This window comes from Epinephelus fuscoguttatus, linkage group LG15 (assembly GCF_011397635.1).
Source record: "Epinephelus fuscoguttatus linkage group LG15, E.fuscoguttatus.final_Chr_v1".
NCBI classification, from domain to species: Eukaryota; Metazoa; Chordata; class Actinopteri; order Perciformes; family Serranidae; genus Epinephelus; species Epinephelus fuscoguttatus.
The window spans coordinates 20014689-20034414 of NC_064766.1; the positions used below are offsets into that span (position 1 = coordinate 20014689).

Genomic DNA, 19726 nt, shown 5'->3' on the forward strand with positions numbered 1-19726 from the left:
CTGACAAATGTGAAAAGAAAAGGGAAATCTTGTGTCTTTGCCTCAGTCATATGTTCTGCTGTCACTATTTGGGGGTCAATTGAACATGGCCTGATAAGAGAACTCAATATTCTTATCAAGTTAATCTCAGTAAATCTCATTGTTATTCAGCAGCTGTTAATTCCAAAAACAGCTGAATCTCGGTCAGGAAATGCAACACAGGAAGACCATAGATTAGCATCTTTATTGGGATGCATATAATGTTTTACAGGCAAGACTTAAATAAGTTTCACTTTTGTACATTTTCACAGACACAAAGTGCGACTTCAATCACCACACATCTTAGCTGAGAGACCACGACACGAAGCACGACAGTCGAATCAAGTAACATCGAGGATCGTTCCGGGGTGGGTGCAGGTTGACGGAGGAAAACTACACCGTTTTAATCTTCAAGTCATTACACAAAATGAACATCTGATTATTAAAATGGCAAAGATCAACGTACATACAGGACACACTCATCCACACGGTAATACACAAACACGCGTACACACAGACACAGTTCAGCTCCGCGGTGCCACGGCTTGAGCTTGCTGCTGATCAGTGGACTGGAGTTGTCTTCCCAGGTACTCCCTGTCAAACAAAGGGCAATAAGTTACACTTTAGCAAACTTAAAGGAATACTTGACCCCCAACATGGTCATTTATACATAAATTACTCACCCTGTGTTTTACATAACAAATTTAAGCAAAAATGAATGATTTGGGAAGTACCTGGCATACGATTGCATAAATGAGACTTAGATTACACTGCAGGACTTGTGTAGATGTTTGTAAATGGATGTTTTGATTTGACAATGAATATAAAAAGGGAAATTTCAGCGATATTGAATCAGCTGTGTGGCATAGCAGTGTGTGCAGATGAACAGTGTTTGGCTTCACCCCCGTGCCGCTGCCAGCACCCACACCTCTGCCGCTGGATGGGCAGGGAGCTCCGGGAGAAGCCATACATCGTTAATCTGCGCACACTGTGATGACACACAGCTGGCTGAATATTAGCAAATATTAGCTGCTTCCCTTCACTGGTTCCTGTACAGCAGGGTCGGTCTTTCATTCACTGTTTTAATCATTAAAAAGCAAAAGCAGCATGTGTATACATTCAGTAGGCTATATCTTCAGTAGCTAGCTAGCTAACCCTACACTTTTCAGGGTTTGATTTTGGTTTTGGAACAGGGAAGAAACGCATATCTTTTTCCAACCTCTCCAGGTAACGAGTATCATTAATACACGATGTACCCCAGGCACAACATTTAGCTCCAAATCCACAAAACCAGCCTGAAAATGAACCAATTCTGAAACGACTGCATTGGAATCAATGGAGCACAGCTGTGTTGTTGTCGGCCCAATACTACGTTATGATTTACCAGTCTGTGTCTGGGGGTGGGACGAAGTGATGAGTGAATTTATCAAGAGTTTTCTTAGCTTTTAGATTCTTTGTTTACCATGGACGCATATGAGAATAAAGACGTTTTATTTCACGAATTCAGTGCAACACCCTCAGAGAATTTGTGCAGTTTTCCTTTAAGTGTGAATTCAATGTTATTTAATTCCCATCCAGTTGATGGCCTTTAATATCCTTTAAAGGAACAGTTTGACATGGGAGATATACTTTCTGGATTTCTTTTCAAGAGTTTGATGAGAAGATTGACACCACTCTCATGTGCAAATCTTGTAAATGAAACTACAGCCGGCAAACAATTAGTTTATCTTAGCATAAAGACTGAAAGCAGGCTAATGAACGTGTTAAATGTTTTTTTTAATCAATGTAAAAACATTAAATTGTGTTTTTTTCTGTTGGATTTGCGACAGACTGTGGCTGTGACTAAGGATTATTTTCATCACTGACTAATCTGGAGGTTATTTTTTCATAACTGGTTGGTCTATAAAACGTTATCATGCCTGTCACAATTTCCCCCAAACCCAAGGTGACTTCTTAACAGTGCTTTATTTTTGTCCCTCAGACTAAAAGCCCAAAGATACTCAGTTTGCAATGATATTTTACAATGAAAAGCAGCAAATCCACTCATTTGAGAAGCTGGGACCAGAGACAGTTAGGCATTTTGTCATGTTTCCCCCCCAAAAAAGACACAATAATCTGTTGTAGTCTGCAATAATAGTCTGTTATCAAATTGTAGCTGCTTAACTGTATGACAAACTGACAAATTATTAATCGATGAATTGCATCAGCACTGCCAGATTATTTCTTGGCCACGTGCAGCGACTTCCTGGCAACCTCACAAGACTTTTGTACGGATTAAACAAATGACACCTAACACCAGTGATTCATCTGTGAGCTTTAGAGTTCAGCTTCATCTTGAACAGACACACCACAGTGATGTTATTCTGCTCCTTTAATGAAAAGCATTTCAATCCCCATCCAGCTGATGATAAAGGTGGAGGTCGGTCCTTCAATATCCCTTAATGTCAGCACAAGTGGTAGTTGTGACTTTTTTCAAAATGTGAGCTTCTCACCCAGCCATGATGTAAATGTTGAAATGTAATGCCATTATTTTTGAAAGGTCACACTCTTCCTTCAGGTCTCTACTTGGCAGTAACATTTCATGATATATGATGCATGATTTGATATCAGAGCACTCACCTTTCTGCCACCAGAAATATCAAATACATCTCATAAATCTAAAGATGGAAAAGGCTGGGGAATACAATCTGACACTGGAAATCATGATCAACATGAGCAACAAATCTGTTCAGATTCCTTCTCATAAACTAAGAAGACAGCAGCAAACAGCTTTGTTTGATTCACCGAGATTTTAAGTACTTTTCTGCATGTTTCAATTTCATCAGTTCATCTCCGGTCAAAGCCTCCATGTCTGCACTTTAATGTTTTCCACTCTTTGTTTACAGTCAAGTACTTTGCAGACAAATCCAGCAGCTACACGTGATGTTTAAAGGGACAAAAGTCAAAAGTGATTTGTTTCTGGTAAAAATGAAAACCTGCACAACAGGTTCTTAGCCTGTGATCTTCACATAACCATCCCCTACTTCCTCAAAACTTTCTCACACAGAGAAATTTTAATTTAATTTCAGAGCTTCTAAGATGAAAATAAATAATCTAACATAAACAACCTCCACACTCCTCTGATGTTGTCAATGATAACCTTTAGCTGGTCTGCAAATAGCAGCTATATGTTACTTCAGAACATCACCAGGGAGTTAATAAAGGCAGATGGCATTAATTGGAGAGATGAGCTAGAGTTATGACGCCGACTCATCCTCCTGCAGCCTCTGCACTTTCTGATGTACGCATCTGCAGCTGCTGTGTGAATTAATACCTGTGCAGCAAAATGAGTTCCGGAAATTAAACACAGCAAGACACTGGTCATCCTTAAATCAAAGGCTTTATATGGAGCAATGATCAGGGTGAATTGTGAGAGATGGCACCAGCCAGTGAGAGTCAATGAGAAGATAAATGCAAGATAAATAAAAGGATGAAGTGTCAGAAGTGAATCCAAACACCTTAATGACCTCATTAAGCCCACAGCCTGTGACACCAACTTTGCAGAAACAGCTTACACATTATTAAAAATTCAAACAGCTGTGGGTGTGCAGACCGAAGTCTCTTCCTTGAACACATCCACTTGCCATTACAGGCATGATAGATATCAGAGTCACTCCTTTAAAGTGCAAGACCTGCATCTCCAAAACTTATTCACCATCAGTAAATTAATATAAATACAAAATAAAGTCGGAACATGCAAATATCTTTGCTCAAGAGGTAGAAAACCTACAACAACCAGAACACGCTGTACCATACCTGACTTATACTGGATCAGCACTCAGTTTGATCTGAGTGTGGTCTTAGTTTCTCACTCTCTCCATTTGGGTCAATGCTCGTTGTGTCCGTGGTGGCGAGTATACAAAAATGCAGAGGCACAATGTGTAGTTGGAGCAGCAGCCCATGAACCAGCTATGGTGATGCTCCGGATGACCAGTTTCATGTCACACTGGCTGGGAGATGAGCAGGAAGATCTGGGTGCTGGTTAGATGGAGGGAGGTTTACCACAACTCATTTACGTACTACTCACACTGTTATGTTACATGGCTGATTGAAAATCGGCAAAATATCCCTTTAAAACAGAGGCCTTAGAAAAAGATGTAATGTTTGACATTGTGAAGTTGAAAGCGCTGTTCTTCAGTCTAGACAGTGAGTGCCTCTCAATAGCTGATGGACTTAAACCATTGATAGCAAAAAATGACATTCTATCAAAACTTCTTCAATTTCTGCACATGTGTTAAAGGAAAATAACTTGTCAAAGCAGGCTGAAGGGCAAAATGATATATAAGAGTAGTTTCTCAGTTCACACATCCATCTGTGCTGTTGTCATGACAGCAGGGGCCTTCGGTAAGTAGGGGCGAGAAGATCTTCCCATGGTAACAACGGCAAGGCAACCCAATCAAGGTGACAGTAGGTGTGGTGAGCTGCTTTCAAAATACCTTCCATTTGTGGGTGAAGGACAACTCAACTTTTCTAAAAAATACCTTTCTTTTTAGCACTAGCTGCATTCACACCTGAGTGTAGGCAGCACATAATCCAAAGTGACAGAACAACCTGAAGACATAAACCTCCCTCTCACAAAGTAGGTCCTGCGGAGGTAAACAAACCAACAGAGAGCAGCCAGTACACAACAAAGAAAACTGATGTGAACAACAGGACTTGAGTGTTTACGTCATTGTCTCTTTGGAACCCATTATACTGTTTCAACAAATAGACCTATCAATCACTGGGCTGCTGCATCAGTATGGCTGAAGTGCAGCATGAAATCACCTGAAACTGAATTCATCAGAGGGGAAGGTGTGGGAGAATAAAGACTTATAAGGAGCAGAAGTTATATAAAATACAAAAATAGAACAATGTCTTCAGATGTGATTCTTATGCAGGGCTTTTAAATGACACGCTGCTGCTTTCAGGTACCTAAAAAAAGTGCATGCAGTGAGTGATAAAATCCATTTCCATATCAAATCAGAGCAACTCTGTCTTGAGTTTAAAGATGTGTGCTGAATTCTGCATCAGTGCAGAAGAACGCAGAAGAGGCTGCAGCCAAGCTAACAAACGCTATGTTGAAGGTCACGTCTTCGCTCAATCAATGTTGTCTACAGCTGAGTGTTTCGAAAACAGTCTCCAAATGTCACAACATGGATGTAGAGCAACATGCTCACATCTCAGCAGAAAGACTACAAGTTGTCTCAGAATACAAATATTTAGAGAGAACATATAGATTCAAAAGTTCTTTTAGGTTTACCAGAAACTTCCTATCAACTGAAGCAGATGTTCAATGGTTATCTCCCACATCACAGAGTGTTTGATAAGTTGGTCTAACTCAAACTCTACAGCTTTAAAACCACTGGAATCATTTTACAAACAAGCACTTAAAACTTTGCACAAAAAGACATTCATCATTACCGTACTCTAAAGAAATGCTGGGCAGGAGCTCAGCAAAAGACGACTACTACAATATTCTTTTTATTATTCAAGGATGCCTTTGTATGCAGCACAAAGGTTTTTCTTATCTTACTTGCATTCTTTATTTTAGTACTTTATTTTTATTGACAGCAAGGGCCTTCGGTAAGTAGGGGCGAGAAGATCTTCTCATGGAAACAACAGCCAGGCAACCAATATCTAAAGTTCCCTCTTGGCAAAAGCTGGAAAACTTACTAAAACTGAGCTTCTATAAGGCAATGAATATTGCGGAGGGTGTGGCTCATCACATAAGGGTGTAGAACATCTCAAGGGTTTCACTGATCACCGCGCAACTTTGTAGGCATATGACCACACATAATCTGAGGGGACCCCTCCATTATTGACCCCATCAAACAAAACGGGAGCGCTAGAGAGCTAATTTCTTACCTAGGCCTAACCGCTATATGGATTTTTACTAAACTTGGTAGATATGTAGAACAGGAGGCCTCAAGGTGACTGGAGAAATTTAACTATAATTGGCAACTGGGTGGCGCTATAACAACAGAAAAATGCTTAAAAATGGCTAAAATGCGACCGATCACTGTGGCTCCCCCTGTGGCCCAATGTTTTTTTTTTCTTCTAATCTAAGTCATGGTATGGTATGCTGTACATAATCACGGAAACTGTCAGTGTGTCATACTGTCAAAGCTACCAATGGGTATGGACTAGTTTCTGAGATTCGACATATGGCTAAATACTGGATATATGAATACAGATATTTAAAATATTAGTATATGTCTAAAGCAGGTGTCTGACTCACTAAGATATCTCAGGGCTTTGAGGCAAACTTTATATATTTATATATGCATACATGTAATAACCCTGCACCAGCCCTTTCTTCTTGATTTTTCAGCCTGTAAAATCTCATTATGGATCTTCTACATATTTATCTTACAGTGAATGTAGCAGTATTCAGGTTGAGGTGGGGAAAGTGCATCTTGCTTTCTATCATAGGCCTGATAATGGGAATCTGCTTGTTTTGCTTCAAAGTCGCCGCAACAAGAATGAAAACCTTCGGTACAGCTACGGTGGATAAACACACTTCTGCCCACACTTCAGTGAACATACAGTTTGCACGGAACATTAAGGTCACTTAGATGGGAAAACAGCACTACACTGTGATATTAAACACAATGCCTCCATCCACAGTTGCTCAGGGAGCACAGTGTGTTTTAGATAGTGGCGGCAAAACAAACACATTTCCACTTGTTGCTTGATGATTTTTAGTGTTTCCAAGCGATCCAGTGGACAGAAAAAACACACAAAGATGATGGGCATGATGAGTGTTTGGACTCAGAGAAAACGTGAAAATGTGAGGAGTGGTGCTTTAACATTAAAGCTGAAGTACTGAACAGCACTCCAGTAAAATAAAGCATATAGAGTTTGTCATAGTGCTGGTTAGAGATCTGAATAGAGGATTTTAGGGCAGAAACTGATCAATAAATCAGATGATATATTTAAGTTTTCAGCAGCAACTTTCTGCTTTTTCAGTGTTAAATTACCCTTTACAAAGGAGGAAAAGTCAAGGGGAATCTAAAAATTGCTGCCTTATTCATTTTAGATGACAAGTTTAAGTGATGAAATTACAGCTTCTGAAAAAATGTAATGTGCTTATTGAAGTCAGTGGCTTAGCAACTGTGCTGTTGGCTTAGGAACTGTAACACTGTGACGGCATCAGGTAGATATCTAGAGTGTCCTTTTAAAGACTGAGAAATGAGGTTTTGAAGTTTTCCTTTAAGGCTGATTTATGGTCGGTTGCCCGTCTTTTCATGCTCACTTTCATTGTGGCTTTAACATTTGTGTTTTTCCGTTAATGCAGTTGTGTTTTTTGAAATCGCAAAGCATTGGATGTGCCACATCTCGGCCACTGTACTACAACCATTTAGATGGATCTGCATGCAAGTGATCAGCAGTATCAAATCAATCTGACTCATTTTCCAACCTTGTTGCGTGAGGAACACAAAGACAAAAGTCTGTCTTCTATATTTTTCTACTCCTATTCTCCGTGAATAAATTACAAAGCACACTCAAAACCATTAGTTGGTTGGTAAGTTCTGACCTGTTGAATGTCACTACATAAAGACACAAACAGATGCACATATTTAAGCATCTCAGGTCATTTTTGAAGGCCTTGCCATGGTCCTGTCACACAGGTGATATGAGTTAATTTGCTTGATGAGACCTTTTTTAGGACTGTGTGGGCGTGTACGGACTGAGCTTTGGTGACATCTCTGTGAACGTCCTGTTGGCTTTGTTGGAGCTAATTACATGTTTATCAGTCCTATCAGTACACAGTCCATTAACCTCACATAACACCCAGTAAAGCCCTCCACCCAACTTCGAACCAAACAGATGTCAATCAGCCAAAATAGATGAAAATACCTGATAGGGTGTGCAGCCCTTTAATCATTTGTATGTACATGTAGGAATTCTTTTTTAATGTCAGATGGCCTGTTTCAACTAAAACGTTAACAGCTAGTTTTCCTCATGAAAACGTCTGAATGTGTGACATCACTGACTACATTTACACACACACACACACACACACACACACACACACACACACAAATATTCCACAATTATTCAGAATATCATAATATTTCCAATTTCCAACACCTGCAGGACATGCTGGCGATAGGTCAGGTTTTAGAAGCACTTTTCAGACGAGTAAACAGCGCATTGAAAATATGCGTCTAAATCAGGGTTTTTACTGTAGATTGCTACACACGGCCTCTTGCCTGTTTACGGTCAGCTCTGTGTGTTGTCATGGGTACGCTGTACACGAGCCAACAGGTCGCAAAGTTGGGGTAGAGATGCATGCCCAAAAGAAAAGCCCACATTTCTGGTCTGAGGAAGAAACACGGCTTCTTTTAAACATTATGAGAGATTAAGGTATCAACAGGTTTTTGGATATGTGCAAATATCTCAACCTCGACCTTTTTAAGATGGTGGCTGAAAGAATGAAAGAGGGAGGCTGTTTTCACACAATTAATAGGCCGTCAAAGCTTGGAGAGAATCCTATTTTGCTCAGTAGAAATATTGTCTACTTAGGATTTAAAGCTCAAACTGGAATATTTTGTGTATGTAAATGTGTCAATGAAGCTATACGAATGTGTTCATACCAGTTGTGGACCATGAGCTTCTGCACAGCCAGCAGGGCGTTGTAACGGACTAGCTGGTCCTCGTGGTGCATGTGGTTCATCACCAGCTGTTTTCCACCCAGCTGCTCGATCACCCTGAAATAGCAGAAATAAAAAGGAATTGTATCCACACAGAAAAACAGGTGCTATTTTCACATTTTAGGTAATTCTAGCACCGGGTAATTGAATCCAGCCTGACTGAAATGTTCCATGTATCTCATGAAGGGTCACTGGCCTGATAAAAGGATATAGTGCTTTGAAGAGGAAAACAGACCAGGATAATGCATGTGATAACACAGTAAATGGTGCGAGCAGATAAAAAAAAAAAAAAAAAAAAAGTATGTGGAAGTGCAGGAACACTGGTACTTTTACATATCAACACTGGGTAAATTGAATCTGGTGGGCTTCAATTATACACAGGGCTTAAAATGGAGTATATCAACTCAGAGACCAGACCAAAGGGTAATGAGAATGACGAGGGAGACAAGAAAAACCTATTATTGACCTGTCAATCAGACAGTGTCTTTAGGATAACAAACATTAAGGGGAATTTAAACAGAACGTGGAGAGGATATAAACGTGTCCAGACAAGAACTAGCAGCATCAGAGGATTTATAATATAACCTTTATGTATCCAGGAATTCATACTGAGATTAAAACCTCTTTTGCAAATGAGACCATGCCAGACAGGGTCAAATAGCAACATCAAATCACAACAGCAACAATAGGTACATCAACAAATACATTACATAATACAGTGCAGGTTTGTCAGTTAATTAAGCAACTGCAGCAAACAGTGACTACTTCCTTTATTCTACGTTAAGGTTCATTTGAAGAGATAATTGTCTCAAGTCTGAGCTTGACCTGCAGATCGTTCCAGGTTTAAGGACGGGAGTAGATCTGACTTGTTCTGCCACCCTCTGTGCTGATAAAAGGTGCTTCAAACTGAACAACTGCTTTGCAAAAATAAATACTTCTAGCTTTGGTAAGTTGGAAATTTCCCTGAGATGATCTAACAGACTAAAATGTACCAGTGTTGTACCCTAAGTGAGGGATGATTCCACCATGCTGCGTATGATAACAATGATGGGTCCTATTACTGAAGGAGGACGGGATGTACACCCCAAGCTTTCGCATTATGTGACACAGACCAACAACAAGCTTATTTCCTGTGGTTTGTGAGCAGGTTGGGTGAGCCTAACGCTTGCAGATCAGTAAGTGTGCTCAGATATAAACGTGGCTGACAGTCACACTGGGGACACCAGCTACTTCAAACCTGATGTATTTTCCTCTTTTAAATGTGTGTTCTACCACAGTGGGGCCCCAAAGTCAGATAACCTACATATAATGGCTTTAAGCTTTGATACCAATTGGTTTTCACAGCCTTACCGTTTGCCACGTGGGTAATGCCGCACATATTCTCCAATGTCATGAGCTGCCACCGCTATAACTTGAGGATCATCTGACACCTCCAACAGCCTTGTCAAGATCCTGTTGAAGAAAGGCATTTTTCTCAGATGCTTTGAGGCCAAGACGTGGCAAAGATTTGGATGTAGAAATGCACCAACTCAAACTTCCAAACTTCAAATCTGTCCAAGGACAAGAAATAAGGCATCCCCTGAATGAGTGACACCTCAGGGCTTTAAGTGAAACAAAGTGTGGTTGAGAGTCAGGCAAAGACTGTAATGATGAAGGAGTGTATTTTAAGCTGAGATGATGCCTGAGCTGATTACAGGGGGAGGACAGTGATGAGACAATGAGATGGCCAGATCAGGATTTTTAAGTGAATGTCAGTGGCCCCAACAGAGTGTGTGACCGGAATAACAAGAAACACAGACGCATATTGAGGTTTTATCTCTTGTGACCTGAGTCCTTAGATTGACGTCACACACGCACACACACAACAAATAGCAACAAATAGAAAAACAATGTTGAGAGGCTGTGCAATTATCAGATGCTGGTGAGTGTGCGGCTTTTCAGGAGCTGTAAAAAGTATGACCTGAAATAAGTGTTACAACCTAACAAAATGTGAGCAAGGAGTTTTGAACATACAGTGGGATTTTTTTGGGATTTGATTCTAAGTTTCAGATTCAATTCATTTAAAAACAATTTAAATTTAATAGGATATATATACAAATTATATACTGTATCTATGGGTATATCAAATCTTTTAAACCCTCATATCAAACTCACAAAAAGCTTTCAGAAACAAGACTTATACTGTGAGGCTGCACTAATGCACACTGGCACATCAAGCCAAATGCTAATGTCAGCATGGTAATGCGCCCACAATGACGATGCTAATATGCTGATGAGTATCAGGTACAATGCTGCCGTATAGCGTATTAGTGTGCTAGCGAAAGCCTCATCTTCATATGCAGCTTATTGCAGCCTTGAGAAAAATTCATTAACTCCAAAAATTAAATGAAACCTATCAAAATTAACGTCTTCTCATTTCAGCTCTCATTCAGAATACATTCACATAATTAGTTGTTAATTTGAAATTTAATTCACTTCTCCAGTGGCTACTAATTAGTTTAAAATAGAGCAGAACTTGTGCCCTCGTGTCTCGTGTCGGTGAAATCCAAGCTTCGTCTTACTTGAGGAGCTCGTAGTTCTTCTCGTTCAGGCGGACGGCGTTCTCGCGCCAGAACTTCTCAGACTTGTGCACAGGGCTCCACTCCAGGCGGCCGGACTTGAGTTCAGAGCTGTACTCATCGAATGAGCTGTTCACAAAAAAATAAAAAAACAAACGTAGAAGATGAAAACTTTTTTTTTCAACAAGTAAAGAGGACAATTCAAGGTTCACTACTTTTATTCATCCCTATGCTTCTTTCTTTCAGAGATACAGCATATGGACTAGTTGAACTCAGTTCAAGTACAGAAAATATGTAAAGGTCACCCACACAATGCAGCATTCAAAATGTCTTTAGAAAATGGACTTGCTTCAAAAATTTAGCAGATTCATATACACTGTGCAAATTCATGCACTTTATTATCCTCTTCTTTAAAAGACGGTTCCAAGCACTTATTTTTATTAGATTAATTAGTATTAGGATGCATTCACAATCAGCTCTTTGTAGCTGAACTACTTATGACTGAAAATGAATGGTCTGTGGTTCATGAAATGGAGCCGACTGGGTACCTGAGATCCTGTACGCTCTCTCCCAGCCTCTCCAGCAGGAACTTGATGTCCTCTGTGATGTCCTCGTCGTCGTACTTCTGCTGCTCGAGGTTCTCGAGTTGTTTCAGCACCTTGCACTGAATCATGGCCAGGGCGTACTCCTGACGAGTTTCTCTCTCTGCGGACTTCTCCAGAAGATTCTGCAAAGAGAACAACAGTGTGAGAGACAGACGCTTTAGAAATGAGATATTCAACAAAAAAAAAAACAAACACCTACTCACACCACATGAATCGGTAAACAAATGAGTGCATATAAAACTCAGCGCTACAACAATCAGTCCATTAAGTGAAACTTAATCAAAAACATTAACTGTCTAGTTGAAAAAGTTGTTCATTAAGCAAATAGTCAAAGAATATCTGTTCCCGATGGCTGTTTTTCTCTCTTTAACATTATTGTAAATTAAATATTGTATTATTTAAAAATGTTATCAAATAAAGATATTAGTGTAGATAGGATTGAGCGACATGATGACAAAAATTGAAATTTGACAGTATCATTTATACTGTGATAATTATAATGGTTCTAGTTGTGTTAGGCCATTGTACATGCCATGCTCACCGGCTGCTGTTTGTCCTATTTATTGGTTCTAAGTAGATTCAATTTCAATTCTTCAATTTCCAATTCGATTCAATATCGATTCAATTGGAGATATTTCAGTTACAATACCATTTTTTTCTAAAATGTGAAAGAGATTCTCAGAGAACTGACACTGTTAATGTTACAAGGAATTATTTAAAAAAAGATGAAATTCAGAACAGGATTAGACTGAATAATTTATCATTAAGTGTTGTTCCGAGAGCAGCAACAGTAAAATTAAAACAGCAAAGTCACAATATAAACTCAATATCCACAGTACTGAGTGAAGTTTAGACAGAATGAGGAACACAAACAGTCAGTATCAGCGCTTCTATCCTCTGTGCTCCTCCCTCTGCTACTGAGGAGAGTCACTGCCTGCAGGTCACATTATTGTTGGTAAGTGTTAAGACACATGGCAAACTGAGCTAAACTGTTAGACATAAACAGATGTTGTTTCAGCTTGTTAATTTGCTATTAGCTGGAAAGCACTCTGTGCTTGTTCATGACATAATATTACCAGCGGTGAATGACGGACTGCGGACAGAGCAGACTGATATATCACTTTTCTACATGCTTACATCCTGCTAAACAGCTGTATTGATAAAGTATTGACTTCTTCCTCATTGAGGTTTTATTGCACTTAGAGCAATGAGCATAGCTGTCATCAGCTCAAGTTATACACCATGTCTACACCGTTGCATCTCTACTTAGTGTACTTGCTGTGTCTGTGTGTGTGCGTGTGCGTAAATGTGGAGCAGCAGCCCTGATGCACAGACAGCAGAAGGAGAGGCTCCTTCAGCATTACAATAAATTACACCAAAACGTAAATAAGTAAGCTAACAGTTACAGATAAAAGAGCCGGTAACGTCTGAGTTTCTCAAGACTACGGTCATTAATACTTTAGTGCTGATGCCCGTTTACTGCTGGCAAGATTAACAGGGTTAAAGCTTTGTATATTAAAAGATCGATCTTGGTGTTTATGAATCGATATTGGGTCATTCACATAAAGATCAATTTCAATATTTTAACCCAGCTCTAGTTCCAAGTAGAGCTTAGGTTCTCTGCCCAAGCCCGAGCCCGGCCCGACCTGGCCTGCGGGCCCAAGCCTGGCTATGATTTGATAATGTTATAGGCTATGTATTGTAGCGACCCTGCAATAAATGTTCTGTTATAATGTCAATGTTCTGTGAGTTAATGGCATGTTTGGAATTGAATGAAGTGCGGGGTGCGAGTGTGACGGGGATGAGGAGGGCTGTGTGAGTGTGCGTGCTGTTGTGTGTATGAGCGAGCTGGAGGAAAGAGCAGGAGTGCACAGATGAAGTTACAGCTAAGTTGTTGTTTGTTGGTTGTTTTGGCGTGGTTATGGCCAACAGTAACCTGTACTGTACTCAGTAATAAACAGTGGTTTAATTGCAGAATAACGGTATCATCCTTTCCACACGTCTGCCTACAGTATTATAAAAAATAAAATTAACCCACACTTTGTATGACACACAGCTTAAAGTTACAACAAACTTAGGGCCGAATTCACAAAGAATGAACTGCGGCCGCTGATCGCACATTGAATTGCACTTCATTTGCACCCGCAGTTTGCTCTGTCTTAACGTCCTATTCACGAAGGATATTGCGCTAATGATATACCAGCGCAAACACGCCCACAAAGTTTGGCAGCTGAGTGCAGTTTGCCCCTGATTTCCCCCTGATTGCAATAAGCCATACATGGCAAAGTATAAATGCTGGCTTTGCACCAAGAACACCGTGGCAGAACAATGGCAGACTTTGTTTGGCAAAGTACTGAATACTGTATACCCTCATGTAGTGATGTCTGCTGGTGAGTCAGTCTAACAGTGTCGGATGGGTTGAGGCTGTGGATTTGACCAAGTTTGACCACTTTATCACTATTCCCTCTCACTTGTAGCTGTTTTTCGTTATCTTTTGAATTTAATATGAATTATGGAAACGTTTTTGTTCACATTTGTTTCCCTCGTTTCGTAAAATAAATTATTGAAAGTTGCTTTTGAAGTGCATGACAGAAGTGCGTTTTGAGAACGACCGCAGACTGTCACCTGTTCAACGCATCAGTATCTTCGGATGTCATTAAAGTAATAATGATTATAATAATAATGTCAAAATATTATTTACAGACTGATTTAACAGACGATCACTGCTGCCACGATCACTGGAAAGTCTGGGCGAGAGGCTTCCACAGAGGAGCACCCAGTTTGCCCCAGCTTTCTAAAGACGTTATTTACTTCACTCAAACTGCATGTGGCTATTAGCGTTGGTGTTAGTGAATTAGACGTTGTTTATCAATGAGGCTCATTTGCATAGAAATCTGCTTGGCAGTGCAGTTAGTGGAGCATTTCACCCTCTGCGCGTGCTTGGCCGCAAAAGCCACGCAATCCTTTTGTGAATTTGGCGCTCAGTTACAATGTTGCAACATTGTGCGCGCACAGCCCTTCACCACCTGGATCGTAAAATAAACACCTGTTTTATTACGTAATCATGTTTCCGTGTTGCGCCATTCATTAAGATCGTATGTTTCTGTCATTCAAATAACAAGACTTGTGGTTTAATACTCTTAATTATAACAGCCAACTTATTGAAAAATGTCGGGTTTAAATCGGGCCCGGGCCCATAATTACAGTTAATTGGACGGGCCGGTCCGGTCCTGGACATAACGTGCACGGGCTCGGGCTGGGTGGGGCTGGATTTTTTGGGCCCGATCTAAGCTCTAGTTCAAAGTGTCAAGATGGTGGGTCTTCTCCAGTATAATCTAAGGGTGGCAGTTTCACAAAGACACTTAGACTGGTCTGTAATGTCAGTTTCACAAAACTAAAACTGACTTATTTATAAGCCTGAAATGAACATCTGTTCCATAGTAACATGGATTGTTTCCATAGTAACAATTAGTGACATCAGTGGCACCAAATGACAAAAGAGAAAAACCCGCCTCCTATTTCTGTGGTCTGTTAATAAAGTTGTGAAGCGGCTGTCAATCGTAAATGGCTGGATTCATTTTGTGCTTTTATCCAGTCAAGGACACTTTGACAACAGAATGGAGGACCTTGGAATCGGACCCTTGACCCTGTGATCAGCGGATAATCAACACATCTCCTGAGCAGTCGATTCACATATTGACATGAAAAACAAGCTCAGTGCATGGCTTGACGACCGACACAGAGGATACCAAGCTGGCCATTCAGCCAAGGGAGACAGTGATTTGTCAGGTATTAGCCAAAAACAGACATTTCTCAATTGATTTTCATTAGAGTTAGGAGTTTTTCAAGCTAGATACTACATTTGAAAATACACCTCTTAAATGAGGATTAACTTCCAGGTGTTGTGAATGAGGTGTGAAGGGGATGAATGCAAGGCTGCACTGCAACAAGAACACAATGTAAAGTATTGAAAAGGCTATTTCTCTCACAAAATATCTGGGAGAATATTCTAGTGGCGTTATTTTTGACGAAAGTCAAAAGAAAAGTGGCTTCAGCAGTAGGACTGAGACAGAGCAAACCGACCAAACACTTTGACTGAGCCCTGAAGCCACCGCTGAGGGCATATACAGCTAACTATAAATATCTGGCATTTCTTTTCTTGCAAAAACCTGTGATCTGTGCACAACATCCCTTTGAAATAGAGCAAACAGGCCGAGTCACAACAAATGTTTACAGCCCGCTTGCCTTTGAATGCATATGGCTGAAAGAAATTTAATGTTTTCTGGATCCTAATTGAATATTTAGAAGAAAAAAAAGAACTTTTTGAGTTAAGTTGGAGCAAAAACATTGCAAACACAGCAGCGCTGCCTTTGAGGATGTGTTCAAGGACTCCCAGATGGTCCGGATAATTTAAGTCACATTGCCAGTCCCATGTGGTGAGCAGAATCATTTGCATAATTACGGCATTTGGGAAAACAGCAACATGCAGAACAATGAGGAATATGTATGTAAAAGGATTTTGTAAAAAGAGAATTCATATTAGATATTTCCTCAAAATCTGCAAGACACACTGTAGGGAGCCCCCATAAAACAATCTGTTTGTTGGCGAGGAACAACATTTTTATAGCTCTCCTCACTCCACGTCAAACATGCTCACTACAAGGTAAGTCAAACGACTCTCGGGAAAACCCACTCAACGTCAAGACGTTTCGGGGTCTCCCTTCACTGCCCACCATTGTTTTTAATTAGCAGTAATATAACAGTCAAACTGCAAACTTCTCTCACCAATTAAAAACTGAGCGTCATTCTTTTATGGGCGCATTTACAAAAGCTGGATGTGACGGCTCTGCTGGCGTAAGAGGTGTGATGGATGAGCTTTAGGGAAAATTCAAAGCAGGAACACATGCAGTCCACTGGGGAAAACACAACACAGTACAACATATTCTCCAAGATTTGGTCTCAAACCAATTTCTTTGAGCAGACAAAAGACTAGGTAGTCCTTCAGGAACACAGATGCCTATTTACTCAGCTTACAATGACATGGAATACTGATGGAAACTGGCTGAAAGAGACATACAAGCGACCTGAAATGTTTCAATCATGTAATCAATGGCATTTACCGCACCATTGTTATGTGAGTGAGGCGACTGAAGCTGCCTGATGTTGCCAGGTTGGGCAGAGCTAGAATATTAGAGGCTTTTCAGCTAAAAATCTATATTCCTTCTGGGCTGTAATTTGTTGACTTGAAATGAATATTTTGTTTGGCATTCAATAAAATATCTGCTGAGGGTGGCCAGGCACAGCAGGATATCAAATGGACAAATGAATGGTGTTATAGCAGATGATTATTATAGTTAGCAAGATATATCAGTAATGGAACAAGAACAAGAGACAAAACTGCTGGGAATAACCTCGGATCATAAATTATCAAGGTCTAAACAAATTGCTAACATTGTGAGTAAAACGGGAAGGGGTGTGCCCGTTTATGAGAGTTTTAAAAGTTATGCTGCCAGATGTCATTAGCAAGTTTTAAAGTAATTACAGTTTTGTGATTTGGTCCAGTGCGTTAATGAAAGAGAGAAAAAAACAACTAGCTCAAAATAAAGCGACACATTGTGCATTATGGTGCTGTGACAGAACTAATTTAAAAGACATGCATGACAGACTGAGATGAGTTATTGTTGGCAGAGATCTATGTTCTGTTCATGCTATGCAGAAACAGTCACATACTGAGCCATTGTCAGGTGGAATTTATTGCCAGGGCATACTGTTCAAGAGAATATTAAGGATTAGGTTCATTATTTTGTTAAAACTGTATCTCAAGACATTTCAGGAACCATAATTGAATTGACCTTTTGTTAAGCCCCGCCTCTTTGTGATGGTCAGACAAGCTGTCACAGTAAGCATGGAGCCCACACTGTCACTAACTGCACTCCCTGAAGAAATATTATCATATTTTTGGAAAAATGAAAGAGTGATTTCAGAGAGAAGGAGAGAGGTCTACAGTCTGTGTTTGAAGGATATATCCAGGATGTCAACCTGACTCAGCAGCAACAACAGGTTAAAAAGACAAAGATAGTTAGAAGCTAAAGCCGAACTATAGGCTACAGATCACAGAAGACAATGAATATAAAGGGAAACTATATTGAACCAGCTGTGTGGCATCACAGTGTGTGCAGATGAACAGTGTTTGGCTTCGCTCCCGTGTCGTTGCCAGCACCCAGACCTTCACCGCCAGACTGGCAGGGATCTCCGGGGAAAGTTAAACAACGTTCATCTGCACACAATGTAATGACACTTCACTGGTTCCTGTACAGCAGGGTCAGTCTTTTATCACTGTCAATCATTAAAAAGCAAAAGCAGCATGTCTATACATTCAGTAGGCTATATCTTCAGTAGCTAGCTAGCTAACCCTACACTTTTCAGGGTCTGATTTTGGTTTTGGAACAGGGAAGAAATGTTTATCTTTTTCCAACCTCTCCAGGTAAACACAAAACCAGCCTGAAAATGAAAGAAATCTGAAACAATTGCATTAGAGTCAATGGAGCACAGCTGTGTTGTTGTCGGACCCTGGTCTGAGCCAGCCTGATGCTGCGTTATGATTGGCTAGTCTGCATCCAGGGACAGAACTTAGTGAAGGGTCAATTGTGTGTGTGTGCAAAAACAATGAAAAATTGTGTGAGACATAAAATGTAAAATCGGGTGAATGTAGAGATCTACCTTGGCAGAGAATGAGAAATGTATTTTAATACTCTATTTCTTTCATATCAAATGTGTGAAAGCATGTCTTTAGATTTGTTAGGAATGATCATTTATTTGTATGTAGAAGAAAAATGTAGTTTCCTATGATTTCTTGAGAAATTTGGATTGATTTACAATTCTGTATTTAGCCTGATGTTTGTTTAAAGAATGGTCATTTTGTTTTTCCTCCTGTACTTGATTGATAATTCAAAGTGATGAGGTGTTTTATTAGTTGTGTTTATGAGGCTATTGTGTGTCCAGTTCGTATGGTTGCATGTGTGTGGACCCCGAGAAGAAAAGCCAATGCTTTTGCTGGTGATAATAAGATAAGATAAGATACACTTCATTGATCCCATAATTGAGAAATTACAGTGTTAAAGCAGTCAAGGGGAAAGAGTCAGATTAAAGACTTCAAAATTTAAACTTCAAAACTCAAAACTTCAAAAACTAGGCATGCAAAATAAGGACAAAAATATAAGAAACGGCAATAAATAACAACAACAACAACAACAATAATAATAATAATAATAATAATGAGAAATAAAGAGAAGTAGGGTGCCTGATTAAGATAAAGTATGTTAACTATGACAGAAAAGTATAGGCTTAAAATGCTGAGCACTGGTAAACGAAGCAAACGTTTCTAGACTTCCAAAATACAAAACTGAGCCTTCTGAAGACCTGAAAGTTAACACATTGATTTTTAATGTATTCTCCAGACCTGTGTTGGTGCCTGTCAGTCTCACTAAGTCCCTGTTGTATAAAAGCACCACAGCATGTGAAGATGAATAGAGCCTCTGCCATTAATTTCATTTTGTCAGGGTATAGTGTGGGGAATTCATTACCTGGCACAAACAGGAAACAGCAGAACAAGTCCAGGACTTGGCTCTTAGGACTACATTAAATATTCAGCGGATGCATTGAGCAATCACAGCAGGTAGATGAAAGGGCAGCATAATCATAAATCATATTTATGTATCTTTTATGGGCTTGGTTGTTTTTATAGGCTGCCTCATCTGTTGTTTAAGAGTTGTCATTTTGGTTTGCTCTTGTTGTGATAAAGTATGAAGCCCAATTAAATGCAAATGTGTTGTGTGGAAAAAATGTACGTTCACTGCATATATCAGTA

General features: G+C 39.9%; 1 protein-coding gene across 1 annotated transcript in view; it reads right to left on the minus strand.

Annotated features, from left to right (window-relative positions):
* Positions 1-204: 204 nt before the first annotated feature.
* Positions 205-19726, minus strand: part of atp6v1h (ATPase H+ transporting V1 subunit H) — a 35341-nt gene continuing 15819 nt past the window's right edge. Inside the window, exons 10-14 of the mRNA XM_049597860.1 lie at positions 11803-11981; positions 11258-11383; positions 10047-10148; positions 8640-8753; positions 205-612 (exon numbers count right to left, since the gene is read on the minus strand). Coding sequence (XP_049453817.1) covers positions 543-612; positions 8640-8753; positions 10047-10148; positions 11258-11383; positions 11803-11981 — 591 coding nt within the window. The 3' untranslated portion in view covers positions 205-542. The remainder of the gene's footprint in view (positions 613-8639; positions 8754-10046; positions 10149-11257; positions 11384-11802; positions 11982-19726) is intronic.